General features: G+C 37.2%; 4 protein-coding genes across 4 annotated transcripts; 3 read left to right on the forward strand and 1 right to left on the reverse strand.

The window, feature by feature from the left end:
* Positions 1 to 1,624: 1,624 nt before the first annotated feature.
* LOC108579846 lies at positions 1,625 to 4,068 on the forward strand. Its single transcript, XM_017943467.1, has 4 exons — positions 1,625 to 1,687; positions 2,251 to 2,413; positions 2,480 to 3,486; positions 3,577 to 4,068. Exons 1-4 carry the CDS (start codon positions 1,625 to 1,627, stop codon positions 4,066 to 4,068), a joined length of 1,725 nt encoding a protein of 574 aa, XP_017798956.1.
* Positions 4,069 to 4,241: 173 nt separating this feature from the next.
* On the reverse strand, positions 4,242 to 6,453 carry LOC108580184 (cell division cycle protein 23 homolog). Its single transcript, XM_017943883.1, has 7 exons — positions 6,331 to 6,453; positions 5,585 to 6,246; positions 5,324 to 5,503; positions 5,076 to 5,240; positions 4,761 to 5,007; positions 4,425 to 4,689; positions 4,242 to 4,352 (listed from the first exon to the last, which is right to left on the reverse strand). The coding sequence occupies exons 1-7, from the start codon at positions 6,429 to 6,431 to the stop codon at positions 4,242 to 4,244; spliced, it is 1,731 nt and encodes a 576-aa protein (XP_017799372.1). The 5' UTR covers positions 6,432 to 6,453.
* Positions 6,454 to 6,739: 286 nt separating this feature from the next.
* Positions 6,740 to 8,346, forward strand: LOC108579847 (secretion-regulating guanine nucleotide exchange factor). The gene is made up of 5 exons (XM_017943468.1): positions 6,740 to 6,792; positions 7,010 to 7,577; positions 7,652 to 7,876; positions 7,945 to 8,097; positions 8,180 to 8,346. The coding sequence occupies exons 1-5, from the start codon at positions 6,769 to 6,771 to the stop codon at positions 8,344 to 8,346; spliced, it is 1,137 nt and encodes a 378-aa protein (XP_017798957.1). The 5' UTR covers positions 6,740 to 6,768.
* Positions 8,347 to 8,728: 382 nt separating this feature from the next.
* On the forward strand, positions 8,729 to 10,589 carry LOC108580186 (protein FAM92A1-A). Its single transcript, XM_017943885.1, has 9 exons — positions 8,729 to 8,760; positions 8,849 to 8,950; positions 9,057 to 9,185; positions 9,262 to 9,442; positions 9,541 to 9,765; positions 9,914 to 9,946; positions 10,063 to 10,224; positions 10,294 to 10,404; positions 10,476 to 10,589. The coding sequence occupies exons 1-9, from the start codon at positions 8,729 to 8,731 to the stop codon at positions 10,587 to 10,589; spliced, it is 1,089 nt and encodes a 362-aa protein (XP_017799374.1).
* Positions 10,590 to 10,631: the final 42 nt, after the last annotated feature.

A 10,631-nucleotide genomic window follows, 5' to 3' on the forward strand; every position in this document is an offset into this window, starting at 1 on the left:
AGAATTGCGCGCGACCTTAGAAACCTTCGTCCAAACGCTGCGCGTTGAATTTTCTATTGTTTATTTGCATTTCGGAGAGACACGGTGAATAAAATCGAGAGACTAGACGAGGCTGCTGTTTGTTTTCCCCACCTCTTGTACAGAAACGCTGATTTTAAAAATGACCTTTTACAAATTGCACAACGCATCGAAAAAATATCCGAATTCATTCTCTACGCGCAACTATAGGGTTTAAACTTGTTGTTTATTCAGGTTATCGGAGAGAAATGCGTAAAGAATTAAGCAAGTAATTTTTCAATATAACAAAATAATATTATGAAAGCCAATAATGAAGAGTGCGTGCTTGCATTGTTGCGTGCATACACTCAAGTATACAGGTGTCGTACACGACCGTCAATCCTACGTGTTTGCGTATGCATGTGTATACGTACGTGCTTACGTACACGTGCCTGCGTGCATTCTCGCGTGCCTATATGCTTGCGTGAGTTCGGATCCCGTAACAGTATTCCATAATTATTGTCAGAGTTCTATCTTTGCGTCTCCAACACAAATGTATGCTAAAGAATAACGCAGGTAAAAGGATTACTGCACGGTGTAAAAAATGACTTTCTTAAGTTTTTCTAAATTAACGATTACAAATTTTCTAACACTTTTCCACGTAAAATATTTGCTGCCACGTTGTAGAATGCACAATAGAATGCAAGTGACAACCTTAACTAGATCGATTTCATAAAGATGAAATCGATCGATTCCACGCTATTTTCGTTACTTTTGAAAAATACAGATCGTTCGCCAGGGCTCGAACAATTCCATTGTTAAAAGAACCTTTGGGAATAGAATTACCTGTATTTCTCTAAAAACAAACTCGTTATTCCGAACTCTCCGTCGTAAAGTTTGAAAAGACTCGAGGAGGTGCATGTAGGGTGTACTTAGGGGCGGGAAATAAGGTACGAAAGGCAGGTAGTACACTGGCAAGTTTCTCCGTATCGCAAACACATTAGTCGGTTACGAATATTACATACAGCAACGGATAAGTTAAAAGAAAAAAGCTGACTTGCTCAATATTCATCTCTTTCTTCACAAGCAACTGTTCTATTTAAAAAAAAAAGGAATACAACTCGGTTTGATTTAATAAGTCTGATAAGTGAACGGGTACGAGTATCGCTCGATAAGATAATGATAAAAGAAAAGTACGAACGATTATCGGTAACGTTGAAACGTTGAAAATAACGTTAAAAAAAGGTTCACAGATGTCTCGGATCGGATCAACCCGTCTAATAATAAACGGGCAAGGTATCGAGGGGGAGCGAATTGACCTGAAAGCGAAGGAGTATAACAAAACGTTACGGCGAAGACTTGTCGGAAGGGATAATCACCCCTTGTATACCTTTCGAGCTTCGACATGAAATTTCTCCTACCCCAAACAGGCCACTCGACCAATCAGGATATAGTACGGTGGTGTTTAGCTCCCATACAAATAACACCGCGCTAATTTTCCGCTTCATTTAGGGTTTCTCAGGTGCAGCAATCACCGCGGTGTCTGAATAGAGGATTCATATCGATGGGTTTTTTCTGCGGACGGTGACGTGTGTAGCGATAGTACGAGTACAGTGTCTCAGCAATCATGCCGAAAGAAAATAAAAGTACAAGCAGAAGAAACAGATGTCAGTGTTTCGAAGACGACAACGTAAGTACTGTATATTCTCGTTTGAGAAGAAAGGGAGAAAGTAGGGGGATAAAGCTGAATGGAAGTTTAAAGATCTGGCGTTGAAGGTAATTTTGTAACGATAATGGCATACGTGTGTAGTTACATTTTCTCCACGAATCAGATAGAGAAAGCTCCCTGTAATTCGAGTATCTATCGTTTGAAGCATTATGGTAGCAACATCTGGTATAGGGTGACGTCACCGTATAGATAAACCGATGTTAATTACGTTGGAAATTATCTGAATTAATAATATTTACATAACGATAAATTCCCTTGGGTGTTCGACGAAACATCAAATTTTGACAAGATTATCTCGCGCAAAGTTCGAGAGAAATTTACGAATTGTATTTCATCAGGCGACAGATTTGTAATACGCGTGTACGCTTTAACGGTCAACATTTTTGACTTTTCTACTCAGAATGCAACAGCGGTTCTTCGATGCTTGACAAGTGTTTCTTTATATTGCTCGCGCTATTGTACACTCGCGTATTTCAGATCAATCGCGAGTAACAGAGTTTTCACAGTTGTTGTTAATTCCACAGGAAATTGCATCGAACACACGAGCACCGGTGAAGCCAGTGGTCAGAAGCAATCGCTACAGTCCGTTCCCTCGAAAAGAACCAAGAAAAGATTCGACGAGAGAAAACATGACGGTGCCAAGGATGAAGGCTCTCAACACCGTAAGCGGTGGAATCATCGAAAATGGTATCAAATACATCATGTTGCCGTTGCACCTTTTGCGCTTTTGTATATTTGGCACGAGTTCTTCAGAGTCCGGTGAACGCACTGAAACGAAACAGCAGACAGAATCGCGCGACAAAAAGCAGGAGAAAAGAGACGGGGAAGAAAGAAAGACGGAGAAAGAAGGAAGAGAAGAGAGGAGAACGGTGAACGAGACTCGGAACAACTGCTGTAGGTCTTCGAAAGAGTTTGTAAGTTCCAAGTCCACTGATGCGTCGTCCCGCGAAGAAACATCGAAGAAGGCGAAGGAAGAATCCAGCGACGAAATGGTGACAGCCGAGGAGGATTCTGACTCTTCTGGCGAACAATGGAGCACTGCGCGCAGTACTATGCCAATGAATATGTCGATAGACTACACGGTCTTCGAGGAACCTATGGACATATCGATCGATGAACAAGTGATAAAGATATCGCGAGATAGTCGAGCGGTCGAAAACAAAGCCACTGGATGTGTATCTTCGAGATCGAGCAATTCCTCCGTGGATGAAGAAATCGCGCGTATTTTTCAAAAACAATGCACTTCATCCGAAGATGAATTTCCTACTTGTTCGTTCTCCAAGTCTTTCTCCTCGCGCAGACACGAGAAACCGAAACGTACTAATTTTCTTTACGATACAATTAAAAGAAAGGATTGCCCGGTTGTTACACGATCGAATAAAATATATCAAGGTGGCAACGAGAAAGAACGAAAGAAGAAAACGACAACCGAGTTTGTTGCTAACAATAAGAGACGAAAAGTGGCCGACGACGAAGACAGAAACGAGAAGCAAACCGAACGGAAAAAGGAAAATAAGCCACAAGAAGAAAAACGCAGTTCTCAACAACGCGGTACCCCGAGTAAATCTAAACCGCGTTCGTCGAGAACACCGGTGAAAAATAAGGAGTCGAAGCGGAAGGTGATCAGGTTTAAAGAAACGGCTACGCAAACGGATAGCGCCTTTTCTGACGACGATGTCGAAATGGTTCCAGTCGACGCGAAATTGTCCGAGAGACAATTTTGCTGCAAATATGCAGCGCGCAAGCTCTATCTCTTCCACGTAAGTTCGTAATCTGTTTATATTTGACTTTAGTCACTCTACCGCGTTAACCAATACTTCTTTCTACATACCGTTCGTTCCTGTTCACAGGGAAAAGAGATGGAGCACGAGTTGAATTATGTGGCGGATAACGAAGATTCGAACGACGGATTTTTAAGAATCGCAGACAAACGAATTTCATCACGCAGCACGTCTTCCTCCTCGGCGGATCTTGGTTTCGACGAACGTGTATCTGCGACCCCAGATACCGATATCACAGTGAGACAGAGATCGTATACAAACTCACCGAAATGTGCGAGTACTCTTCGATCATGCATTCGTGCTCCACCAGGTTTTCCAAAAGTACCGCAGAATCCACCACTGACCTCTTACATTTGCAACGATAACAAACGGGTTATTTTATCGTCTTCGAATGAAAACGATCCGAACTTTTCCCAGGTCAAAACATTGGCGATCGTACCACCAGCGCCCTCACCTATGCCACACCTATACTATAATTACCCAGAATTCATGGACCTCCCTATTAGTGTTAACTCTTCGAAAATTTTAAGTAATATTTTTAGGAACAACTATTACCGGTGATGTATCGTTGTGATCGAACAAAGTATGCGGTGAACTTTTATATATACTTTTGTACTTGTAGAAAAAACGAATGTGCAATAAATATTCAGTTTTGGAAAAATTGGTGATTTATTTTTAAAATACTTATTAAAAATATGTACAACGTGTATAAAGCGACAATTTAAAGAATTATCTTACGGCGTAGGCATAAATGACAAATTCATCGGCGATAACTGACTTCCCGGCGTAGTATCTGCCCTTTCTCCTTGTTCTATAACGGGATCCGTTTCGTTCATATCTTCTACCTGCGATTAACGTAACATTCAACATTTCTTAACATCTTTCGACACGAACCTACGAGAATGTTTCATAATTACCACCATCGATGTTTCTTCCACTTTTACTCTCTTCTGAGCAATTGTTCTTAACAACGCCTTAGCTTCTTCTTTTGTTTCGTCAAATTGCAAACACTTTTGAGCATAATGATTAGCCTGATCTAACTGTCCTTGCTTTAAATGATACTGTGTTAAATACTTGTACGCGTGACTCAAATCGGTTCTATCCGCGTTTCTAAACTCGTCCATCACAAAATCTGTATAAGCTGCTGCTGCATGATCGTGCTCGCCTAACTTTTCGTACAACCTGTAGTAGATTGGAAAATACGTTTAATCCTAATGATCACACTTCGAAAAACGTCGAATTTTATTACGTACGTGGCAAGCTTTAACAATGCCATTCCTTCGATATCACCGACATTGCATGCTTTGTAGTAACATTTTAACGCGTCCTGTATTTTGTCTTGTTTCTCGTATGCTTCTCCTAAAGCTAGCACCATCCTACTGTCGTGCGGCCTTAATAGTTGAGCTTGTTTGTAATAGTAAAGTGCGTAGAATGGCATTTTCAAAATTTCATATGTTTGACCCAAACCATACCATGCTCTGTAATCCCGTTTATTCACCTCTACATAAAAAAAATTCCCAAATAGACAGATGCTCGTGTTTAATTTTACATAAACATCTAATATATACCAATAGCTTGTCGGTAACTATGAATAGCACCATTGGTATTTTTCATTTCCATGAACTCATGACCAAGCAACGTCCAGGCTGAAAGATACTGTGGATTTAATTTTAATGCTCTATGAAAATACATCACTGCTTTTTGATGGTCTCCTCTTAAACTATAGTAATTCCCTAAAGAATGTCACTTCTATTAAATAGGAAAATAATAAATCTTTGTTCCTTTTGCTTCAATGTACAACTAAAGTCTAACTTACCTACAATGCAACATGTTTCTAATCTATATTTATCTATTTCTGTTGCTCTATGAGCCAAGTATGCTAGTTCAACTTTCATTTCTTTCACATAGAGCAAATTAGAGTATGTATCCATATTATCTAGACAATATGGATCTTCCTTTATTATCCTTTTAAATGTTTCTAAAGCATTATCAACATCTGTAATGAAGATATCGTAGATTAATAGAACCTAGTGGGTACAATGTTCTGGTTGGTGATTCTTTTGAAATGTTCTCTTGCCTCTTCTGTAATGTACTGCAATTGCAATTTGAGCAAGTACATAACCATTTTTTTCAAACCCCATTGATTGCAATTCACAATATAGTGCTAAACCTTCGTCGATTAACTGTAGTTCTAAATACATATGAGCCATAAAAAAGTGCTTCATCCAGTGATTAGGTAAACATAGACATTCCAGCTTTTCTCTATCATTGATTAAAGAAGCTAATTCTAACCAAGATCCCCAATGCATCGGTTGTTTATGCGTTGCCTCTACCAACACATCCATGGCTTCTCTAGTAAGTTGCAATTTTTTTAGAGTTACACCAAACAGATAAAGCCCAAAACCATCAAGTTTATCCGCCAAGTGATCCTTTCTCAAATCAGCACATAATAACTTTAAGCTCTCATTTTTCAAAGGATCTGGAGGCACCACTGTCATATCATCAATTTTTTTCTTCTCGCCTGATAAATAGCGAGAATATAAATATAAGAATCTAACTTTTGGTGTTTTGCATTGTTCCGTAAAATAAGCCGCCCTGTCATACTCTTTCAAATCGAAATAAGTTTTTGCCAAAATATACGTATCCTCCTCTTCGCTTGTATCCGCTATGTACAAGTCGGTGGTAATGTCATGAGTATTTAGTTTGACATCTTTCAAAGAATAACTCAATTCTGCTAACCTGCAAGAAAAATATCTTTCCTATTCCTTTGCGAAATAACAAAATAGCTGTTTTGTTGGATTTTACTCCAGAAACCATACACACCATTTCGTAGTATGTAATAATCCACGTTGAGAACATTCATTTATCGCGCGCAAAAGGTCGGTTTTAACCTCTTTAATATCAAACTTTACAAATTCCTCCATGTTTTAGATATTCCATTAAATTGTATCTAAAGCGGGAATCACCGAAATTAATTAAATTAAATTACTTTACGCATTTTTAATAACGAAACTGATATTTATACGAATTAAATTAACAGACAGTCCGAAAAAAATAGTATGCACTTGATTTTTTGCCGCCATCTATATACTACAGACAAAATGTTAACCTCCAATTTCATCTTCAAGCTTTTACGCAGGACGATCTATTCTTTGATTTAAGAATGTTGTCGGTGTATTTTTGCGTATCAGAGATTCAGTATTAAAAAATAAATAAACACATATATTTAACAAGAAACAACACAAATTTAGAATTATAACAATGTCCTATTGTTTAATTTCATGGGTAATGTGGTTAATTATTCGTATTACGTATACTGTATGTGCCATTGTTTAATTTCGAATATACATATAAATCTGATTCGTACAATTTGTCGTAAACTATTAAATAAATTGAATGCGTGCAAGTGTATCATTAATACATGTTACTTATGGCCGATAAAACCGAATTTCAGCACAAGTTCTATGGCTAAGCGGGAATATTTAAAATATCCATTTTATAGGGTGCCAATTCTCATGGACAGCTTGGACAAGGAATTCAGTCGGAAGAATGCGTTTTGCCTCGCGAAGTTAATTTATCAAAGTGTTCATTAGAGCCGCAGAAGATAAATAAAATTGTCGGTGGTGCTGGTCATACATTAATTTTAGACAATTACGGTCGCGTTTATTCCTGCGGTTGGAACAATAAAGGCCAAGCGGGTTTTCCAGTGAAAGAGAACGTTCTTTCTTTTCGAAAATTAAATGGAAAACTGAAAGGCAAGGTAGTTATAGACGTAGCATGCGGCTGGGATTGGTCTGCAGCACTAACAATAGAAGGCACCTTATTTCTTTGGGGCTCGAATTGTTTCGGACAATTGGGCGAACACCCAAGTAAGCTCCAATGGACGTACGAGCCTTTTGAGGTTGTAATTGATCGAAAAATCAAAGGAGTTTCCATTGGTTTAAGACACACTGCCCTACTAACAGAGGATCATAAAATTTTAGTAGCCGGTGCAGGTAACAAAGGACAATTAGGTCTAAGCTCTCTCGGGAATGACAAATTTTTAAATGCCGTTTACACTTTCACAGAAGGTAAACATTAAAAAAAAACTAAAGCTGTTTCTCAGTAATGCGAATAAAGATTATTTCGTTGTCGTTTTAAACAGTTTCAACTCTAACAAACATAGAAGATGTTAGTTGCGGTCAACATCATACAATCGTGGTAACGAAAGACAGGGATCTTTACGCGTTTGGTGATAATAAACACGGCCAATTGGGGTTAGATACGGATGCAATTTCGAGGACATCTTTTCCAATCAAATTATCGAATCTTCATTTTAAATTGCCGATTAAGATACATAGTGGCTGGTCCCACGTGATTGCTTTAAATGGTAATTCGATATACTAACACCCATTATCTAAATAGTGCGTGTTTGAAAATTGATTATTTTATTATTAGATGGTCAGATTTATGGTTGGGGTCGAAATACGTACGGACAATTAGGTATTATAGATTTCGAGAGGCCATCAATCTGGAAAGCTGTACAAATAGAAAATCTATCGAAAGTTCGTCAAATTTCTGTCGGATCAGAACATAATGTTGCTTTAACCGGTATTTAACCAACAATTTATTTAAAAGAGAAGAACAATTTTTATTCGCGATATGTAGCATATTATCTTTTACAATGTTACAGAAAATGGAAAACTTTTCTGTTGGGGTTGGAACGAACACGGAAATTGCGGAAATGGTAATACAAAAGACGTTCAATTTCCAGAACAGGTTTTACTTTCCTACGATTATACGGGAATACTCGTCGGAACTGGCGCGGGTCATTCATTTGCTGTAATAAAAAAATCTTGAACAATCTGTAAATTTAATGTGTAAATATATATATATACATATATTTTTTGCACTTTTTGCAGTCTCTTTCTATAGACATATCCTTACACATATTCGTATAAAGTAGACGTATATACATTTTTTTTTTTAATACTGCTTAAAAAACGGTCAGTTTATTCAAATACAAAATAAAACGAACAAATTCGTCAGTTATACTGAAGAGAGTATAGTCGAAAATCGACCTCACCTGTGGTCATAATGTATGTATGCACCACCACCTGCCAACAGTAAACTATCAGCAGGGTGTTCACGCGGACGTAACGATAGAGACACGTTCGCTTTATACGAAGATCGATTTAGTTTAAATAAAAAAACAAAAAGTTGCGAAACTACATACGACAAAATGTTACGTTCAAGATCCCAAAGCAGCGTCTGGTACATATTTTCAACTATTCATATTTGCGGAAGATTTGAATTTGCATGAAAAATGTCTACTCTATACTTTCTGAATTTTATTGATCAGGGAACAAGAAGCAAAGTTTGTGCAAGATCGAATATCGAACGTAGAGAAACATTTTGCGGAATTATGCACAACATTTGCAGTATATACAAGAAAAGCGGCAAGGTTTGTACATAACAACCGCTGTTGTAGCACTCACATATAATATCGATTATTTCTTTTATTTCTCAAGGTTTTTATACGAAGACTTATACACACAATATACTTTCAGATTACGCGATAAAGGAGATGAAGTAGCGAAAGTAATCCAAACTTACGCTCAATCAGAAACCATAAATCGATCTCTTTCCACCGGACTGACAAACTTTTCTCAGACTTTATCGGTGATTAGCGACTACAGGTATGCGTTTATTCGTTCGTGAAAAAATATGGGACAAGTAGGATTTACAATTGCTATTTTTATTCTGTACAATTAGAGATGCCGAAGTGCAGAGATTTGACGCCAAAATAATTGCTCCCCTTTCTCAATACGCGACAATTTGTAAACACGCCCGTGATGATGTGAAAAATACATTTACAGCACGAGATAAAGAATTAACGAGAAAAAGACATCTAGATAGGCTCAGAGAGCGAAATCCTAGAAATAGACAGATGATCGTATCCTTATATTTAAAAAATTCAATCTACTTTTGCAATTATACTAACACAGAATTAAAAAAAAAGAAACTATTTTACATTCTTAAAAATCGATTTAGTCACAAGCCGAATCCGAGCTAATGAAAGCTTCTGTTGAAGTTTCAAGAGTTGTAAAAGGTTTAGAAGAACAGATCGATTCGTTCGAGAAGCGGAAATTACGTGATCTAAAGTCTATACTTTTGGATTTTGTTGTTATCGAATTAAGTTTTCATGCAAAAACTATTGAATTATTGACGAAAGCTTATCAAGATATCGCTGAGATCGACGAAGTTGACGATTTAGGGGTAGGTTACTCTTTATTCAAAAATATCTTACTTTACGTTAATATAAAAAATATATGGAATGTTTGCATGTATTCACGCGTTATGCCAGATATATCGTACAATTGCATAAGTACCTCCGAATTGGTGTTATCTTAATGTTTTCTCACAGGACTTTCAAAGAATAAGAGGGAACATGAATGGGGTAAATTTTTAGAACAGTTGTGTCCATTTTATATTAATCTATCATACGAAATCATCAGAATAAGTATCCGTATATATTTTTTTATTTAAATTAATCAAACTAATGATCAACTTTAGGAATTTCGCAAAGTGATGCATGTCCCCGATTCTGTTGCGAGATTAACTACCGTTGGACGAACTTCGTTCAGACAAGCTTATTCTCTTACCAATTTGGCTAGTCGTTTCACATCTTCCCCCATGATTTCGCAGAAATTAGCTAATCGTAGAACTGAATCCACGGTAAGTTAACAATGGAATACGGCCAATTGCAATACCATTGCGCTAATAAACATGCATACATTTTTATAGGATTCTGCAAAATCCAGTCTGAAAACAAACTCTTCAGAGTCTGTACAAATAGAGGAATATAATAGAGACAGTACAGAAGAATCAGAATCTGAATCTATTAAAGACAAACCTGTGAGAACTAGGCATAAATCTATGTAACTGTGAATAACGTGTTTCCTTTAAAATATTTTGTACAATTATAGATTGAACTACAAACTAATTCTGGACATGAGGATTCTACAAGGTTTATTTTTAAAACAATACCATCAGTTCCTTCATACCAGAAGTTTTTAACATTGCCTATGATCATGAAATAAGGTTAATCTAGTAATATTTGCGTGTTAATGAAGTGTATCTTG

The sequence above is a fragment of the Habropoda laboriosa genome, unplaced genomic scaffold (genome assembly GCF_001263275.1).
Source record: "Habropoda laboriosa isolate 0110345459 unplaced genomic scaffold, ASM126327v1 scaffold2, whole genome shotgun sequence".
Taxonomy (NCBI): domain Eukaryota; kingdom Metazoa; phylum Arthropoda; class Insecta; order Hymenoptera; family Apidae; genus Habropoda; species Habropoda laboriosa.